Source organism: Mustelus asterias, chromosome 9 (assembly GCF_964213995.1).
Source record: "Mustelus asterias chromosome 9, sMusAst1.hap1.1, whole genome shotgun sequence".
NCBI classification, from domain to species: domain Eukaryota; kingdom Metazoa; phylum Chordata; class Chondrichthyes; order Carcharhiniformes; family Triakidae; genus Mustelus; species Mustelus asterias.
The window spans coordinates 105,408,291-105,429,614 of NC_135809.1; the positions used below are offsets into that span (position 1 = coordinate 105,408,291).

Below are 21,324 nucleotides of genomic sequence, written 5' to 3' on the forward strand. Positions count from 1 at the left end.
TAGCCGAGTTATACTAATTCTACTGTCCTCCTGTCTGAAATCAGCAACTCAAGAAGCATAAGGGCATTGACTTCAAGTCTTTTGATTTGTGTTGCGCAGTGCATCTACCAATTGATTCATCAGCAGGTAAACAAATTTAAATCTCAAGCACATTTAAGTTCTTGGAATTATATTTAAACAAGGGACTCAACTATCACTGTATAAATTGTCTTGCATTTCATTTCAATAAACAACAAACTTCCAAATTTTGGGAATACATGAAGGATTTATTGGTTTTGCAGTTGGTTTATGCTGATAGGTTACAAAATCTTTATAGAAAATAACCAATTATAGTATTTTGCCCATTTAACTGAAATATAAGCTGTCTCAAATGCCCTGCTTCTGCTGTGCTGCAACTCTAGTCACAAAGCACAAGATGATAGGTCAACAGATTAATGCTCCATTGGTTCTTCTGGTTTTTCAGATGAAGCTGCATCATCAGCTGGAGGTGCCTGTAAGACATTTTCGTGAGATCAGTAAAGTCGCAAAAAAAAACCTGAATTATCATCCTGGTCAAGTAGCAAATAAGATTAAAATCAGACAGCAATCTTAAAAACAACCCTCAGCTCGACCGACAATAACGATAAAACAAACCTGTAACTATCAAATTTGCCATTGAATTTTAAAATGAACAGGATCAAAGGTGATCCAACTCAACAACAGTTCATCACCGACCGGAACATTCAAGGTTCTATGGAAAATGCAAACAGGATGCCTGAAACAAACAGGTTGCTAACACTCAGGGTGCTAAAAGAATTTGACCAGGCAAACTGACTCAACTGCTAGAGCCAGAAGTAGACCATCTTACCTGCTTCAAGAAAATCCTGCATGCCAGTGTCATTAAAAACAGAGATCCAAATCGGGTAAGAAACTTACAAGTTTCTTTTATGCTGGTAGGATGTGAGATTTTAGCCAATTAAACTCCAGCAATACTCCATGCATACTGAGGGATCCTCAAAGCTCTTACCTACTTGTCCCTAAGTTGTCTCAGCTCAGAAAAGTGGCAAATATCTCTCTGGAAAGAAATATCTCTCCCTATCAGGCAAACGAAAACCCCAATTTCTTATCAGCAGTTTGATTTTGAATTTGATATATGATGGGTGACAAGTTTCCGTGAGAGTCAGACAGCTCGCTGACCAAAATTAACAGTATAGAGCACGGCAATTTAAATTATGGTTGCAAGTAAACTCTTGCATCAAAAATATCTTCCACAAATACCTTTCTCTGAGGTCTTTCTTCCAAACCTTCCAAAAATGATGCAACATCATTGTCATCATAAATGGTGAAATCAATGTCTTTGCCCACAATTCCAATTGAGACATTCTGACAGGTAAAAGAACATAAAATACCAATATTTAGAATAAAGTTGCACATTGATCTGAACAATGAAAACAAAAAGGAACAGCTGATTTCCAGACCGAACTGAAATTGCAGCATTTTACAATATAATTTAGACATATAAAATTTTATTTGCACATACTAACATTTTTGTTACAAAACCCAATAACCCCCCCTCACAATTAATCCACAGCCACTGCTTCCTATGCAAGAAACTATATGCTTCCTGCTAATCTAGATGATTAAGTGTGCTGTTGAGTGGATGCACACCCGAGCAGGAGGCATTAAAATGGTTGGCATTTAGCACAAATTAAAGTCAAGCTGCGTCTCTTAATGGGGGGCTCAATGTGGCTACAATAGATGACAGAAGGCATTCTAAAAGTGATTCTGTTGCAAGAAAAGCATAATAATGGTGTAGCACAGCAGAGAAGGGGCTTCAAGGTTTCCCAACATTGCACTGGACGTTTCAGTGGAGGAGAAAAGACATCATTAATCAACAGGGAGCCAGGAGGCCTTCCAGGCAAACTTTGCGAACATAGTAGAACTAGGTATTTGTGAAAGTCAATGCCATGGGTCCAGCTCCAAGGACTTGGATGCACTGCTGCCAGAGGCTCAATGACATCACATTAGTGGTCAAGATCAAACACCACATTCCACCAAGGGTGCCATTAGCCTCAAACACTGCTCAATACATCACCCAATTAGCCTAAAATCTATTGTTGGAAAAAATGTTCAAATCAATTATTAAGGAAGCAAAGGCAGCACCTTTGGAAAATCATAATCTAATCAAGCAGAGTCAGCATGGCAACATGAAAGGGAAATCATGTCTGACTAATTTATAAGAATCTTTTGAGGAAATGAGCAGCACGGTGGCACACAGTGGTTAGCCTCACGGCAGCAGGGATCTGCGTTTGATTCCAGCCTTAGGTGACTGTGTGGAGTTTGTACATTTTCCTGTGTCTGTGTGGGTTTCCTCCGGGTGCTCCAGTTTCCTCCCACAGTCTGAAGATGGGCAGGTTAGATGGATTAATCGTGGCAAATACACAGGGTGAGGTGGATAGGGTGGAGGGGAGGGCCTGGGTGGAATGCTCTTTCAGGGAGTCGCTGCAGATTCGATGGGCTGAATCGCATTGAAACATGTAGGATTCTTAAGGCGTTTGACAGGGTAAATGCTGAGAGGATGCTTCCCCTCATGGGAGAGTCTAGGAACTGAGGACATAGTCTCAGAACAAAGGGGCATTAATTTAAGACTGAGATGAGGAGGAATTTCTTCCGACAGAGGGTTGAGTGTCTTTGGAACGTCTTGTCACATAGAGCTATGGGGAGGAGTTCTTGAGTATATTTAAGGGTGGGATAATTTTTTTTTAAATCAGTAAGAGAATCAAGGATTATGGGGAAATGGTGGTGAAGTGGAGGCGAGGAATTTCTGATCAGCATGATCCTATTGAATGGTGGAGAAAGCTCGAGGGGCCGAACGGCCTCCTCCTGTTCCTCTTTCTCACGGCCTTGAATCTTAACAGTCTGTAAATCTCCTTCAGAGCAATCATGACAGCGGAAATATTATTTAATCACTCCAATAGTCTGCACTGACATTTCATGTCATGTGATATGTGCTTCATTATATGGGGTACTGGTTTGTGTTTCTTTGGACTCACTATCATATTGCATTAACCAGAGACTTCAGTGGAGCACAAATACTAATGTGAAATAGCATGGCACTCTAACAGTTCAGCGTAACAAAGAACAAAAATACCTTTGTGGTAAGATCCTGTTCAGCAGGCAGTGTTTCCCTCAATGCACGCAGACCATGTTTGACCAATTCATTCAAGTTACCTGGTGAGAAAGAGCCAGTGAGATCAGACCAGGTGAGGTCAGTGGCAGGAGGGGGGGAGGGGGGGTAATGTGAGCAAGGAAAACAGTTAGAACAATGTTAAGTAAAAACCTGACACATGAGAAACACAATATGCAATTTATCATACTTACAATCCTGGAATTCATCCATATGTCTCTCCAGATATGTTCGAGCAGACTGTGAACGGGCACCAATCGACATGGCCTTACAGTCAAAATAGTTAGCCGATGGGCACGTTTGGAAAATGTGAGGGCCAATATCCTTCAGATGAAAAGGAAAAGTTGGTTTAATCTGACAAAAGGGCTATTCTCAGATACTGTGGTTTAGATTTTTAAAATATACACCTATATGTAGGCACTCATTCAAAATCAGGCCTCACTCTGGACAGGGATTAATCCAGCTTGTTTCATCTTCTGAATATATGAGAGAACTTACATCATAACCAGCAATAAGCAATCCCACACCATATGGTCTCCTTCCATACCGCTGTGTTGGAATTTGAGTTTCTGGACAAAAGTGGTTAAAGAATCATAATACTTTTCAGCCAAACACAAAATTAGACAAAATCAAATGTTAGTTAAGTTATTTTGCAGAAAAGACAGTGGTTTATAACAAGTCAGGAACAAAGTTCAAAACTCAAAATTTGCTTAAGGATTTTAAATAATTTTGGTGACAGCTATGTATAAAAACTTTGAACTTATTGCAAAGACAAAAAAAGCTGTGTTTTTCTTCAAAGGATACTGCTTCCAATCAGACTGACAAGACGTGATACTGGCAGTGGTCTATCAAACACAAATCTCGAGTCCAAACACTCTTGACGCATGAAGTTGCTGTCAAGCAAAGCAAGGGGTAGAGGCATTACAAATCACAAGCATGGATGTAAATTAAGCTAATAATACTGCGCTTGGAAAAGTTATTGATCAGCAATAGTCATTTGTAACTGCACAGAAACGTAATGTGATCGTATATCAAATGTATTTATGGTAGTTTGTTTCGACCCCCACTCACCTCACCTTCTGTTCTCCCCACCCCCAAGATAAGATATGGGCGAGATTGAGCAAAGCTGAACACAACGAATTGAGTCACAGATCAACCATGGCCTACTCTGAATTCAAGGTTTCTTTACTGAACATCAACATATTTTACTCCGTAGCCTGATGGGCATTTGTCAAGACACAAGCAAACTCTATGACTCGAAGACACCAGCAGAGCCTGATGGTTAAATTGGCTAACTCTATTAGGCTAAAGGCTGGGGGAGCAGCAAAGAACAGGATGTGCAGCTATGGAAACAATGTGTGAATTGTTTGGACAGTGGCTGTTGCTATGCCTTGAACAGACAGTGATTGAACACAGATCCCTGTGTGTCTTGTTCCTGAAAGAATTATGGCCTCTTGACAGAGGCATAACTCTCAGTATTCCTGACCTAAAAGACAGTGATTCGTCCCTGTCCTTGGAGTATGCAGTTGGAAGCATGACCAGTGCCAGTAGAATCTCTATAAGGAGACGACAAAAAGACATCAACAGCAGTAACCCAGGATCAACCACCGCAGAAACAAGACCCCAAGTCTGGTACTCGGGGACATTGGAACAAAACTGGTCGGCAGGGAATCTGATCAGTTTGTCTCACCACGGGTAATATCGCCAAGTCCAAAGGTTATGAGTGTGGATATTTTGTCAAGTCTTGATACCCTTTGAATACTTATGTGTATAACATAGTAGGTCAAAGGGTAGTTACTTTGTGTGAAACAAAGTGAGTCAAAGGTTAAATACTTTGTGTATAACGAAGGTTGATGCCTGGTGTAAGTTTGTGGTAACTTGGTATAGTACAATTAAGAGATTTGTTGCTCAATAATTCGAGAACTTGAGTGTCTTTGGCCACAGCATGAGTGCGAGGGCAATAACTCTTTCAAATGCTAATCAACCTGTTGTTCTCGGAACATATGGAATGGTGGCACAGTCTTTAGCACTGCTGCCTCACAGCGCCAGGGACCTGGGTTCAATTCAGGCCTCGGGCCACTGTCTGTGTGGAGTTTGCACATTCTCCCCGTGTCCACATGGGTTTCCTCCGGGTGCTCCGGTTTCCTCCCACAGTCCACAATGTGTGGGTTAGGTTCATTGGCCATGCCAAATTAACCCGAGTGTCAAAAGGATTAGCAGGGGTTGCGGGAGTAGGGCCTGGGTGGGATTGTGGCCTCCTTCTGCACTGTGGGGATTCTATGATCTATGATATGAACATTATTACTTGTGTGGGGACTGGTGCTGGTTAATATTCCCGCAGATAGTTTCGCCTAAGGCAGCATGGGAACGATACTCTGATGGAAAACTACAGGTAACACCAGAAAGGACATGGAATGATATAATAAGGCATGAAAAAAGGGGTAAAGTTAATGTTTGGAACAATGTACGAGTCCACTATTTAGAGTTCACCTTCACGGATTAATTTTCACTGAGTGCTCCATTTTAGAAAGAATAATCTTACTTCTAGAAACATTTGCTTTCAATAGCGTGCCCCTACGATAAAATAATTGCAGCTAAACAAACTAGTAACTGACTGACCAACTGTACAGATACTCACCACAACAGCCTAGCATCAGCAGTGAGACCAGCAATGGAGATGCCAATATGATTGTCAACATGGAGGACCTTTTTTTGGTGAGCAGCCAATTCTGACTGTGCTCTCTACAAAGCAAATGGTTCAGAAGATTAATTACAATAAAAGTTCATGCTGAATTACAAGAATTTGAAGGGTGGAGACAGGAAACAAAGTGGGGAAAGGGATGAGGAAAGAAAAGAGGAAGTACGAAAAAAAGGGGAGATGAGAGGAGGATATGGAGGAAAAGGCAGATGCATGGATCGTCTCAATCTTACAAATGAAGAAACCCACAAAGTTTTGGAATTTGAGGAGTGATGATGGAAAAGGGGTTTTTAGAGGCACTTTTTCAGAGAGAAAATGAACCTTGTCACTCCAGGAAAATTCTGGAGGACGAATTAGCCAAGACTAAGTTAATCGCACTTTCCTCCCACCTCTGAATGTAGTCACCAGTTGGGGTACATAATTTGTCACGCATGCTGAACATTTGAACGTCAGCAACATTTCTGAATTTAAAGGAGTGCCTGTATTACAAGTAGAATCTACCAAATTGTCATCTGATTTTTACACAAACGCCTCTCCAGCTGCATGCAATATATTCAGTATTGATTAGAGTTCAGAACACAAGGTACAATAATCATGTGGCACAAGGCACGCTTTAAGGCAATATGCTCCCCTCATTACCTGGTGGATAAAATACATAAAATTGTTCAAATTAGCAATGGAGAAGGTCGAGGTAGAGCTTCTCAATTGGAAGAGGGCTAACTTCAGTGGAGTGAGAGATCTGGTCAGGGTAAAATTGAACCAAGAATGGACAGGAAAAACTGCACAAGACAATGGATGATCTTTACATTGTTTCAGGAGCAGGCTAGGCACATTCCAACAAGGGCAAAAGGTAAGGCAACAAAAGTTAGAACTTTAGATGACTTGGGAGAAGGAGAGTATAATGAAATACAAAAATAGGGTGTATGATGCATGACAGGTGAATTCTACAAAGGCAGCCCAGGCCAAATGGCAGAGAAAAGATTTGAGATTAGAAGGCAATTAGCATAAAGAGAACCAAAAATATTTTCCTGCATGTAAGCAGGAGGTAGGGACTAAGAGGTTCAGGGCAAGGCTAGAATAATGGAAGACTTTCAAAGGAGAGATGAATAGGGTAAAGCTAGGTGCACACGCATGAAAACTAAATACGGGATAAGAGTACCCTGGATGACTAAAGGTATGAACGAGAAAATAAGGCACATGATGCATGTTGGATTAATAATAGCAATAAAAAGCAGGAAGAGTATCTCAAATGCAGGATAGAGGCTAAGGCTTGAATAAGGAAGGCGAAAAGGAAGCATGAGGATAGGATAGCAGTCTGCGCTAAAACTAACAGGAAAACGTTGCGGGTGTGGGTCACGAGGAAAAACGTTCGAAATATTCTGCCATTGTCAGCAGGGTTGTAGTTTGGGCCCTAAATCAGTATTATTTCATTTTTAATCTTGCTTCAGTCGCTGTGGATAAGGAGAGTAAGTATTCACCCGAGTTTTAGTCATGGATTTCTCTCCAAGGACATCTCCTGGAAAAGTGTCCTTATTAGAACATTCCCATCAATAAAACACCACAGTAATGTGGCTGTGTAATGTTGCCCACAATAAATGAATTGCAATCCGAGAGAAGAAACATGAAAGTGGCAACTGAAGGAATAAAAAAGCATATTTGCTTAAATTAAGGCTATCTAAATTTCAGTACAGAAGCTTTTTTATCAAACTTGATTTTTTACTATAGTAAAGCTAGATATACCAGCTTTAGTAAAACAGATCATGTGTTGAACCCTTGGATGACATGGTGTTAGGCTGAGATCAAGTAAGTGAAGAAGAGGCTTGTACAGATCATAAGGACCAGCAGAGGCCACTTCGGCTGACTTCTGTTTCTGGTGCTGTAACTACTATCTATTTCAAGAATCCCTCTCAGTTTAACAACTATTATCACATTTTCAAGCTGGTTCTTATTGATGTGACAATCAAAAATTCACAATGATCTTCGACACAAATGGCGTTTTCCCATTTCTGAGTTTTGACACCAATACACCTTCCCATCAAAAGTACAGTGTCTCGTCAGGGAGTAAACTATTGGCCAAACAGAATAAGTTGTTGTCTCCACCTTTATGCTTGCAGAAAGGTGCTATTATTTAATATTTTCGAATTATCCATATTACCTTTAAAGCGACTAGAACAGCATGGGTTTTTGACTTGAGCCCTACAGTGGCTGAACCTTGTTTCACTGCCTCCATAGCATATTCAATTTGATGTATACGCCCCTGTAGGAACAACATTTTTGAAAATTAAGTACAGCCAGTATTAACTCATACAGTATTTCAAAAACAATTTCTATAAAGAAATGAAACAATTCAATTCAATTAAGGAATTATACAATTTTTGTTTGTAATATTTCAAACTAAAATTATAAATGGTGTTACCTGAAACGAGTTGTCACCTTACAAATCCCTGCACATTTCCTGCAACTCCATATGTGACTTTCTCCAATGTGGTCTGTGCCTCATCATAGCACAAATAGCTCTCATCAAAATTACAAATTACATTCTCTGGTGCTGTAACTTAACACACTATCCTTTCGTATACCTCAAGCACTCCAAAGCCTTTGATAAAGTCAATAATATCACCCTCCTCCAACTTTCTTGTCAAAGCCAATTATACACATTGGCCTTTTGTTCCTGCTCATGCATAATAACCTTGAGTCAATCAAGGATTTATCCTTGTTCCCTCTTACTTCTCATCATTACATTCAAGGCCATAAGACATAGGAACAGAAGTAGACTATTCAGCCCATCAAGTCTGCTCGACTATTCACTGAGATCATGGCTCATCTGATATGATAATCCTTAACTCCACTTTCGCGTGTTCTCCCCATAACCCTTGATTCCCTTACCATTTTAAAAAATTTGTTGATCTCAACCTTGAACATACTTCATGACCCAGTCTCTACAGCTCCCTGCAGTAAAGAATTCTACAGATTCACGACCATCAGAGAAGAAATTCCTCCTCATCCCCATCTAAAGCGGGTGACTCCTGACTCTGAGATTATGCCTTTTGTCCGAGACTCGCCCACAAGGAAAAACAACCTCTCAGCATCTACACTGTCAAGCCCTCTCAGAATCCTATATGTCCCAATCAGGTCACCTTGCATTCTTCTAAATTCCAGTACAGTCCCAACCTACTCAAACTCTCCTCATAAGAAAATTCCTCCATATCTGGGGTCAACCTGCTGAACATTCTCTGGACTGCTTCCAATGCCATTATATCTTTCCTAAGATAAAGGGGCCAAAATTGATCACAGTATTCCAGGTGTGTTCTAATTTGTGCCTTGTACAGTTCTAGTGAGACTTCCCTATTTGTATACTCCACTCCCTTTGAAATAAAGACCAAGATTCCATTTGCCTTCCCTATGACCTGAACTTGTCTGCTAGCTTTTTGTGACTTATGCACAGGCTCCCAGATGCATTGGGAAGACAGTAACTTCAGCCACAGCACAAACTTTGTACGTCCAGCATAGCAGGCTGAACCAAACTGTTCAAAATCTCTGTGTCCTGTTTGTTCCTAACTAGAGCTGTAAACACCAATACCCTTTAGATCACAAAACCTGCTCACTTCCACCTCCATAACATCACCCATCTCCACCTCGACCTCAGCCCAACTGCCAGATTTTCGCAATGCTTTTGTCATCTTTAGATGAAACAATTCCAATCCTCTCTTGGCCATTCTCACACATCTTCCTCTGTCTATAAAATTGCTCAAGCTGATCTGCTGCTTGTATCCAAATCCATATTAAATTCTGTTAACATATCGCTGTGCTCAGTTCGTTACATTGGCTCCCATCTATCCATGTCTCAATTCTCATCCCTGTGTTCCAATGTATGCATGTTGTCACCTGTCCAATCTCAAATCTCCTCGAACCTGCATTCAATGTTCCTCTGCAGCTGTACACCAAGCCAAAAGATTCCATCCAGGCTGTGCAAAAATTGACCTCTAAGCTACTGCATACAGCCATGCAAAATATAAAGAGGCAGTGAAGAAGGTGCTGCGCACCATAAAACTATTACAGGGTATATTGCCTGCAACCTTGTAAGAACTCTTTCTCCCAGCTCTGGCCATTCTCTTTGATCCACCACTGGGGGATGTCCCTTCAGCTATCCAAATTCTAAGCTGTGAAATTCTCAACCTTATCCTGTCTCTCCTCCTTAAAACCTACTTCTTTGACCAAGCTTTTAGTCAATCATGCTTACTGGGTTAAATGAAGAGAGGTGGTTTGTGGGGAGCACAAATGGTGGAACAGATAAGTTAGGCCAACTGGCTTATTTTTGTGTTGTAGACTCAGTGTAACTATTTACTGGGCATTAAAAAATTAATGAGCACCATAATATTTCGACTATATTATAATCACTGATTCACTGCATACAATGACAGTTCATTAACAAAATTCTGATCTGTCTTGCCTTAAAATGCAATGCCAATCAACCACCATATTTAATTACACAACTTTGCTTATTATGCTGCAATTGCTGTTCAGTGATGATACCATCAAGCATCAACTGTATATCATTGGTCTCATGCTGAAGAACCACAAATGAAATTGAAGAATTACCCTTCTGAATATAAAATAATAAATGCCTTAAAAAAATTTGAAGAACAAATTGCATCTACGTTTATGACAATCTAAATTCCTTGCAAAACTTCTGTGGAATAGAAAGTAAAGCAAACTTTTCTTACTTGCGGGCTCCAAACTGTGACATCATTGTCATATTGATTACGGAACTGTATGAAGGAACAAATATCAAATTTAAGTACATGTAATGAACACAAATACAGATCTTCAAATCACACTGCAATCAAGTTATTACTGAGCACAGTGAAGCACAAATATTGCCAGTAAACTGCAGCATTCTTGGAAGATGCTGCAACAGATTTCTCTTCTCCATTTTACAATGATCAAATGCTAATTCCAAAGCTTCAATATCCACAGAAACAGGAACGGGACAATTGGTCCAATTCGGATCTATACTTTCTGCAGTTTACAATGAACGAGAAGTGATCTTATTGATACATACAATATCTTAAAGGGTCTGACAGGGTAGACACTGAAGTTGTTTCCCAGCTGGGGAATCTAGAACAGTGCAACACAGTCACAGAATAAGGGGTCAATTAGGACTGAGATGATGAGAATTTTTGTCACAGTGGTAGGTTGTGAAAATTTGGAACTGTTTACACTGGAAGGTTGTTGTTCTCTATCAATGAGTACATTCCAGATGGAGATTGACATTTTTTATCTCTCAGGGAATTAAAGGATATGGGGAGCAGAGGCAAATGGAACTAAGATGGAAAATCAGCCAGCATCATATGGAATGGAGGAGCAGGCTCAAGGTGCTGAATGTCTACTCCTTGACTTATTACTTACATTCTTATAAGCTTTTTTTAATCCCAGTCACAATACTATTAAACGTTTATATATATACACATAAAAATGCACAGTTTGAAAATACATAGTTTCCAATAATAACTAACATGAATGCTCATGTTCTTAAAAGAGAATGCCTCATTTTATTTGCCTGACAGAATCCAAAGCAATCCAGATTATGACGAAAGTAACACCAGCAGCAGCTCTAAAGGGTTTCATTTTAGCTGTAATGTAAATGCAAAACCAGGATCTAACAGGACTCCAAAGTAGATAAAGGGCCAGTGAATAATTTTACCCCACTTTGCTTAAGAGTCAGATTGGGTGCAAACTCCAAATTGCACGGCACAACTACACCCATGTGCCAAATAAATCACTTGCGTCAACACCACAGCAGCACTAATGCAGCATAAAACACATTTAAGCACATAAATAATTCAGACCGGTGATGTAAAATATGAGTAATTCTTAACCCAGATTGCACATTAAGATCAGTGAGGCTAACAGCACTCTAGTTTTTTGGGGAGTGAAATGGTCAGCAACGTTTGGAGACTGCGTGTGTGGTTAAATTCAGAGATTTCTGCCCTGCTCTCCCAGAAGCTGTACTACACCGGTACCTTGCCAAGAGACTCAGCACTGAAATTCATGCAAGGGCATGAAGCTGCTGCGCTGACCCACGAGTCACCCACTAAACATCCGAGGAGAAGTTGGAGCCGATGGATTCAGGTACAAGTGAATTTTTAATCGTGTGACAAGTCTTAATTGTTGAAAAGATGACGACAATGGCCATGGAAGGAGTGTTCACATTACAGCCAGTCACACTCTGAAGATGAATCCAGAGCATGAGTAGGCCACTCAGCTCCTCGAACCTGCTCCGCCATTCAATAAAATCATGGTTGATCTGATTATAACCTCAATGTCACATTCCTGCATACCTTTCACATCCATGAAGAATATATTTACTTCTGCCTGAAGCATATGCAAAGACTCTGCTTCCACCACCTTATGAGGAAGAGTTCCAAAGACTCTCAGCTCTCAGGAAAAAAATTCTCCTCGTCTCTGTCTTAAATGAGCAATCCCTCATTTTTAAACAGAAGGGTCTTAAAGCATCTTAGGAGAGGGGGGAATTCCAGAACTTCGGGCCGAGGCAGTTGAAGGCAAAGCAACCAATGGTGCAGCCATCAAGGATGCTCAAAATGCTGAAAGTAGATGTGTGCAGATATCTTGTAAAGTTGCTGGATCTAAAGATTAGAGATGGGGAGGCGTAAGACCAGAGAGAGATTTGAAAACAAGAATGGAATTTTTAAAATTGAGGTTTTGCTTAATGGGGAGCCAATGTAACTCGGGGCCAATCGAGGTTAGGCAATGATGATTGAACAGGACCTGGCGCATGTAAGGATACAGGCAGCAGAGTTTTAGATGACTTTATTACTTGCTTATAATTACAAATTGTGTTTGACAACATTCTTCTGAAGCACCTTGGAACACAATACCATATCAAAACAAATCCTTTGGCACAATTTCAATTAGCAGAAAAATACTCTGCATGTCCGGACCAATTTCTCCCACTGAACCAGCATCGATCAAAAATAGATAAACCTGCCAGTTGCTCTCACCCCAAACTGGAAAACTGTCAACTTTGTTTCCAATTTCTATCCATTCCTTGCCTTCACACGATCCATCTTCTGACCCATTTCTTCCTCAACTTCTCGGTCACCACCATTTCTGGGGAGTGCACATCAACCAACATCACCACAAGTCCAAGGGCTTGCACAACTAGCTTGAGCACACTTCCTCCCATTCCTCATCCTGTCGGGACTCTACTCCATTCTCGCAGCTTCTCAGTCTCTGTCAGAACTGGCCTGATGATGCAACCTTCCTGACCAATGCTTTTGATATGTTGTCCTTGGTCCTCAACCTGTGTATTTCATTCCACTCTAGTTGACAGGGTCCTTGGCCATGTCCACCCCATGTTTGTGCTTCCCAGAATCACGATAGTGTTGCCCTAATCCTCAGCTTCCATCCCACCAGCCTCCAGATTCAAAAGATCATCCTCACCATTTCCATCAACTCCAACACAATATCATCATGAAACACATATTCCCATTCTCCCTCCCCCTTTCAACATGACAAAGGGACCATTCTCTGCCAACTCCTCTATCACACCAAGCACCAACTCCTCTTCCGCTAAAAGTGAAGATGCAAACATTTCCCCTCCCACCATCCAGGGCCCCAGACACTCCTTCAAGATGAAGTCGAGATTTACTCAGAATTCTTTTAATTTAATCCTGTAAGCATTGTTCACAATGTAGCCAGAGACATGAACTGCAGATTGGATGATTGGCTTGTGGAACAGTCCATTCAGTTGGCAAGTGTGATCCCAAGTTTCTGGCCACGTCATTTTAATTCTGCGCTCTGGTTCCACTTGGACCATGACCTCCTATTCCAAAAGACCCTAAGATATAGGAGCAGAATTAGGCCATTCAGTCCGTCAAGTCTGCTCCACCATTCATTCATGGCTGATATAATTCTCATCCCCATTTTCCTGCCTTCTCCCCATAACCCTTGATCCCCTTATTGATCAAGAACCTATCTATTCTGCCTTAAAGACACTCAATGACTTGGGCTCCACAGCCCTCTGAAGCAATGAGTTCCACAGCTTCACCATCCTCTCGCTGAAGAAATTCCTCCTCATCACAGTTTTAAAGGAGGGTCCCTTCACTCTGAGGTTGTTCCCTCAAGAAATCTGACACATCCCTCACTTCTGATAAAAGGTCATCAACCAAAATTCCTTAAGGCCAATCCAATGACCTCTGGTCATAGCATGGCCAGAAACCATGGTACATGTTGTATGTAAAGTTTCAGTGCGGTATTGTTCTTTGTAAAGAAACTGATCCAGTTTGCGTTTTATGTCAAACTTAAACTCTTTATGTACCTTGACAATTTTTTATGACGGATGTATAATTTCAAAGATGTCCAAAGATAAGCAGGTGAGGTGGTTTAGCCATGCTAAATTGCCTCTTAGTATCAGGGGAATTAGCAGGGCAAGGGTGTGGGGTTTTGGGGATAGGGCCTGGGTGGGACTGTGGTAGGTGCAGACTTGATGGGCCGAATGGGCACCTTCTGCACTGTGGGATTCTATGAATTTTGATTTTTTTAAAAATCCTTCCAGACATGCTGCCGAAGCAACACTTTCTGTTTCAGATTTCTAGCAGTTGCAGTTCTTTGTATTGCCATTTATCTCATTGTGGGATATGAGGCCTAACTAGCTATAACAAATCGAAAGCAATGAATTAGGTGTCAGCAGCGAGGATGTGAGGAAGCACCGTACAACTGTAATCTCTATAAATATATTGTACCAAAAGAATAAAAATGTGCCAAATCAAGGAAACAGAACAAGTACTCCCAAGTTAATGGGAAAACGAATTTTCATCTACTTCCTTGATCCAAAAGAAAAATTGCAGAATATCCTCATTCGCCCAGCTTAATCAGACAACCTGTGTTGAGATATTTGCACCGACACTCAACCATTCAAAGTAAATGTAAATCACGACAACTGTTTCAACGAGAAGCTCAGTGAAAGATCTGGGGCTTCAGGAAAGTCCCGGGACGTGTGTTGATCAGCGCCGAGGCCGATTCGGCAGCTTCCACACACGACTTCCGCTTTTATCAAAAGCCAAGGCCCCATCCCCGGGGGTAAAGGGGGCCGCCCGCCCTCAACGGTGAGAAAGTAGCGGCGGCGAGGCCAGGCCCGGCCCGGGGGCCTGAGGCAGCGGCTCAAGCCCATTTCCAGCAACATGACTCGGCACAAAAAAAGCCGCGACCCTGGAGGGGGAGAAGAGAGAGGAAAGGGGCACAAAGAAAACAGCCAGGCCGCCGAACACGCTCCATGAATGACTAACAGCGGCCCGAGCTGGGCCGTGCCGGCGGCCTGGCAGCCAGACACACCGGGCATTTCCCCTACCATCTTGCTGCGTCCGCGCCGCTTTCTCCCTCCCAGCACAGTGATCGATAGCGCCGCTGCTGATCGATGGATCACCCCTGGACGCCAGCCAGGCCAAAGAGGAAGACTATCGAATTATCGAGCACCGCAGATTGTAACCATTTCAGCAATGAGCAGGTCCCACTGAACCACAGGGGTAACTCACTGAACAAGAGTTGTACTCAGGACACAAGGCCTGGAGATACTTCGAACTCCTCAATGTTTGACGGAAGGAAATTGTGGCTCATCTAAACTGGGTCCCTGGTCTGTGGAACAAGATGCCAACTTGGGCTGTGACCACTGATTCACTGAACAAGAGTGGCAATGGGAATTCAGTGCAGGGAAGTGGGGCAACTTCAAGTACCTTAATCGAAAAGGCAAGAATAAATGAGCAAATATATAAACTAGAATAATTTACAACTAAGGGAGAAAATCAAAATTAAGTTGATAACAGTCTTCAATAGATATAATTAGCAGTAAGTAAAGTTTTTTAAAAAGTTTTTATTTATTAGTGTCACAAGTAGGCTTACATCAACACTGCAATGAAGTTACTGTGAAAATCCCCTAGTCGCCACACTCTGGCGCCTCTTTGGGTACACTGACGGAGAATTTAGCACGGCCAATGCACTTAACCTGCACGTCTTTTGCACTGTGCAAGAAAACCAGAGCACCCAGAGGAAACCCACGCAGACACAAGGAGAACATGCAGACCCCACACAGACAGTGACCCAAGATGAGAATCAAATCCCAGTCCCTGGCGCTGTGAGGCAGCAGTGCTAACCACTGTGCCACCCATTAAAGTTCAGATACATAAATAGTTAATAATAAATCGATGTCATGGGATATTCAGCTAAAATATCTATAACTTTAGTAAAAAGACTTCCATTAACATTATGGGACAGCTGAGACCCATTGCGTGAAACACCTGTGCTGCGTGGGAACTTAGGGACACTTCACATGTCCTGGATAAGATGTGCCTCCAGTGCCCCAACAAAAGCACAGAGCCATTGAATTTGCAGAGCGGCTGGAGTCTTGGCAAAGCTGATAGGAAGCTGAGAATTTCCTGAAGTGCATATCCCAGGAGCTGGCCAAACCAGAGCCTGAAACAATTCAGGAAGTCCCTAAGTGGCTGCACATCTTACAGGGCAGGAAGTGCAGTAATCCTCTGGATGTGTTGGTAGAGCTCAGGGCACCTCATGGGGACAGCAGTCTAAGGGACATCCAAAGCATCATGGGGAAAATGACTGCACAGGAGCAGAGAAAAGTGTCAAATTGGTGTGGTCACAGGCGATTTGATACTCAGTAGGATAGACTGGCATTTTAGCAACTGCCAATCTGAATCTTGTATTGTGCATGATAGGTGACAGGACAGGTTTGTGTCAAAGTAAAGGCCAGGACCAAGAGTGTGTAAAGCATTTTGAGGGTAGGAAAGGGAACAGCCAGAAAAGATGGTAAGGGAACTAATAGGAAAAAAAGGGCTGAGGTTCTGCAAACAGAGTTCCAGGAGCTTAGGAGGACATTAGTGCAGGACCTCAGAGGAAGTAATCTTTGTTTACTGCCAGTACCATACACTAGCGAGTATCAGAGCAGTGGGTAAGATGGATTAACTTGTGGCTGGAAGAAATCGAATGAGGATTTCAGATTCTTGGGCGGCACGGTAGCACAGTGGTTAGCACTGCTGCTTCACAGCTCCAGGGACCAGGGTTCGATTCCCGGCTTGGGTCACTGTCTGTGTGGAGTTTGCACATTCTCCTCGTGTCTGCGTGGGTTTCCTCCGGGTGCTCCGGTTTCCTCCCACAGTCCAAAGATGTGCAGGTAGGTTGATTGGCTATGCTAAAATTGCCCCATAGTGTCCTGGGATGCGTAGATTAGAGGGATTAGTGGGTAAAATATGTAGGGATATGGGGGTAGGACCTGGGTGGGATTGTGGTCGGTGCAGACTCAATGGGCCGAATGGCCTCTTTCTGTACTGTAGGGTTTCTATGATTCTATGATTCCTTGGGGCATTCTGGAACAGGATGCGTTCAAGGTGAATGGGTTGTATCTCAACAGATCTAGGATCAATGTTCTTGGAGGATGGTCAAATGCATGCTGTGGAAAGGATTTAAACTAATTTGGCAAGGGAATCGACACAATGCTCCAGCTGAGGTCTAACGAGTGTTCTATACAAAGTTAATATAACTTCCTTGCTTTTGTACTCTATGCTCCTATTCATAAAGCTTAAGATGCTGTCCGCTTTATTAAATGCTCTCTCAACCTGTCCTGTCACCGATCACGCACATATAAACCCAGATCAGGCAATGTTTGAATTTGTCAGCCAATGCAGTGTTATAGCAGAAGATACTCCAAAGAGAGCAAAACCTCTGTACTGAATGGAAAGGTGTGTTGCTAATCATGACTGTGGGTTCTTGGAGTACGTGGAAAGGGGTGGGTTGATACAAGATCTCTTTCTTCTTCAAACCTATTGTCAAGTCAAAGTGTTCTGAGGCTAGGGCAAAACGATCGACAAGTAGCTGAATGTCCTCCGGAATATGTGTTATGAGAGAGCAGTCCTCTGCGAACAAGAATTCACTCGGTAGTCATTCAATAACCTTTGTGCAAGCCTGGAGCCATTGCAAACTTAAGAGGTTGGTATCTGTGCAAATTAAATGAATCACAAGTATAAGAAAAATTGTCAACAAACCTGAGACATCTGACAAGATAACGCGTTCAATGTAAATAATTTTGTACCGTCAGTAAAAGAGAAAGGACAATTCAAAAGAGAACTGAATTAAATATATAAGGAATTCGGCGGCAAAAAAATCATCAAAAAAGGTAAGTAATTCTGTATTTCAAAATACACATCATTTTTGAGAGAGGTTCAAATTAGAATTTTAGAGGTGAAAGGCTAAATTATAGCCTTTATACAGTATATTTTTATAGAGTATAAAAATTCGCAGGTCATGCTGCAGCTATACAGAACCTTAGTTAGGCCTCATTTAGAATATTGCATGCAATTCTGGTCGCCACATTACTAGAAAGATGTGGATGCTTTGAAGAGGGTACAGAAGAGGTTTATCCAGATGTTGCCTGGTCTGGAGGGTATTAGCTATGAGGAGAGGTTGGATAAACTCGGTTTGTTCTCACTGGAACGACAGAGGTTGAGGGGTGACCTGATAGAGGTTTACAAGATTATGAATGGCATGGATAGAGTGGATAGTCAGATGCTCTTTCTTAGGGTAGAAAAGTTAAATACTAGGGGACAGAGGTTTAAGGTGTGTGGGGAAAAGTTTAGAGGAGATGTGCGAGGCAAGTTTTTTACACAGATGATGGTGAATGACTGAAACACACTGCCCGGGAAGGTGGTGGGAGCAGGTACAATAGCAGCATTTAAGGGGCAACTAGACGAATACATGAATAGGATAGGAATGGAATGGAAGGATACGGACTCTGTAAGTGCATACATTTTTAGTTTAGGCAGGCATCATGATCGGTGCAGGCTTGGAGGGCCAAAGGGCCTGTTCCTATGCTGTACTTTTCTTTGTTATTTGTTTTGTTATTGCACCATCCCACAAGACAAAATCATAGTTATTTTTGAGAAAATGCAAAAATAGAAGACAAACTAAAAAGTGCGGTTGGGAGATCACGCTTGCTGATATTAAAATTAGCTCACTATTTTGGCTTTAAATGCACATGTTTACAGTTCAGGCTCACTGGACTTCCTGAGTAAAGTTACACTGACAGCACGACCAACAGGCACAGTGTCGCTAGAATGTTGGGGCCACCCGTCGTTTTTAATGTGAGACTTTTGACAATAAATGGTGAAAGCACGAAATGCATTGCTCGCAAAGGAAATCCGAAAACGTGCATGAAAGTTCTGAATTAAATATTTAGCAATAAAAACGAAAAATGCTGGAAACATTCAACCGGCCAGGCAGCATCCATGGGCAACAGAAGATAAAAAAACCCCAACAGGTCGGTGACCTTTCATCAGAACTCAGTAAGGTCGTAGTAATGTTAAAGAACCCGCTGTTCAGCAAATAAAGGCAGTGGCCTGAAACACATTTGTGTGACAGTCTTCCGAGGACAATGGTAGAAATTTGGAAAGGCTGCTTCGAAATTAAAAACATGCCAATTCACTAACAATAATTAACAACAGGCGTCCTTGATAAAAACGTGCTCAGAATATGTAAAGATCGGCACAGCTGCAATGAAATGTTGGTCGCTTCTGTCTTAAAAGTCCGCAAACTTGAGCTATTAACCTAATTACGCATGCCCTTATTTTGGGAATGAGGAGAAACATCACATGATCTCTTTGCAAGCTGTCCATTGCACTTCATAACTATTCAGATGCCCCATCAGATCCAACAAGTGTGTGGGGGAAAGGACAAATGAATAGATAATACCATGTTGGTCCCTTGGAGTGGCAGTTCGTAAAGTACATTATTCTGGTATGTTTGAAGCAAGCAAACTAAAAACCAAAAAAGAAAAATCCCCAGTCACGTTAAACCTGGAGAAAAAATCCATAAAGTATCAATAGGGCGAGAAAATCCGCTGGTCAAAACATGTTAATAAAAAGGCGTTATACAAATCTTGCTTTCGTTTTTGTATGTTTCTCAACAAGTAGCTTTGTGGCCCTCGTGGTGGCGCCAGACAGTTCAAAACGCATGTGCTATACTTACATGACAACGTTGCTTACTCAGAGCGGACAATTCATCTATCTAATTAATGTTTTCAGTCCAGCACTCCTCCAGCACCCACCACACCCGATCCCACAATATTTTTATGGAAATACGCTGCCATAGATTCATAAGCGTTTACAGCACAGAAAGTGCTCATTCGGCCTAAAGCATCATGTATTTGATATATATTTCAAAACAGTTTTGTCTGTGTATTAAGTTCATATTTCAGAGATGTTGCCTTCTTTGACGTCAGTAGCATCTGTTCAGTTGTGTTCAGCCTAAATATTGACGATTCGCCTTACCATCCAACTTTTTCTCAAACGATTATCAGACTGTGCAGTACATACTGCACTCTTTTAAGTTCATGAATTTTTAAAAATACTTTGATAACATTTGGTTTTGGAATTAATTGCTTGAAGGCAAAATTGCCCCAATAATCAATGTTGTAAATAATAAATACACATTTTTATGGATGTGTACATTTAACAAATGCATTTCAATTTAACAATGATAAAACGCCTGAGTTTAAAACATGTTAATGAGTACAAACTCTTTCAGATATATGTACTACATTATTGAGGTTTAAAGGATTTAAAAATAAACTTACTAAAGATTTCCTTTCATTCCATTTTTTAGATTTATTGTTAAGGTGTGGTATTTGAAGGAGGAAAGAATGGTACAGTGCCGAACATGTTAATTACATTATAAAAAGATATGAAACCAAACTGGTACACATTATAATAAAAACAATACTTTTGATGCTGGAGATCCTAAATAGAAACAGAAATCTGAAACAGAGCCCAGAGCCCCAACAAAGGGTCATCTAGACTCGAAACGTTGGTTCTACTCTCCCTCCACAGATGCTGTCAGACCTGCTGCGATTTTCCAGCATTTTTCTGTTTTTGCTAACTTCTCCAAGGTCATTCTAGCATTTACCTATTAATTGTCAACAACTTATCGAAAATACTGCATCCAACACCTTCATCTGACCTCATCACTCAAAGCTCTCTGACATTTTAACATAAAGATTTCAAAATGTACCTCCTTATTTTCAAATCATTTCAACATGATTCATTTCACAAACTAGTACATTTTTTTGGAAGCTCTTAAAATAAAAGTTCAGTTGAGGTTGAAAATGTGAAACAAACGTATGCTCATTTTTGGAAACAGTAAACACACTTTGAGTGTTTCACACTTGTCGGTGCAGACTCAATGAGCCAAAGGTTCTCTTCTGCACTGTGTAATTCTATGAATGTCTAGTGTGGTGGATGGATGACAATTCTGTGATTACCTTAAGCATATTTTGAACAATTATCTTTTATAGTTTTCCTTTATTCCCTCATAACAGTGCAAAAAGCACCCCAAATTACTTGGAAGATTCCTCATCTCAAAAGTAGAAAAATACAAATAG

General features: G+C 41.3%; 1 protein-coding gene across 1 annotated transcript; it reads right to left on the reverse strand.

Moving 5' to 3' along the window:
• Positions 1 to 245: 245 nt before the first annotated feature.
• psma1 (proteasome 20S subunit alpha 1) lies at positions 246 to 15,562 on the reverse strand. The gene is made up of 10 exons (XM_078220751.1): positions 15,235 to 15,562; positions 10,589 to 10,633; positions 8,020 to 8,121; positions 5,805 to 5,908; positions 3,971 to 4,059; positions 3,665 to 3,735; positions 3,361 to 3,490; positions 3,131 to 3,210; positions 1,258 to 1,362; positions 246 to 491 (listed from the first exon to the last, which is right to left on the reverse strand). Exons 1-10 carry the CDS (start codon positions 15,235 to 15,237, stop codon positions 432 to 434), a joined length of 789 nt encoding a protein of 262 aa, XP_078076877.1. The 5' UTR covers positions 15,238 to 15,562; the 3' UTR covers positions 246 to 431.
• Between the last annotated feature and the right edge of the window lie 5,762 nt (positions 15,563 to 21,324).

Bases quoted from the DNA above. Each gene is read 5' to 3' on its own strand.
- psma1 (XM_078220751.1), bottom strand. The intron at 3,736-3,970 runs GTATCCTTTGAA...ACTTTTGTCCAG, and splicing joins TGTCAGTCTGATTGGAAGCA to AAACTCAAATTCCAACACAG. The intron at 3,211-3,360 runs GTAAGTATGATA...CTTTCTCACCAG, and splicing joins TATGGATGAATTCCAGGATT to GTAACTTGAATGAATTGGTC.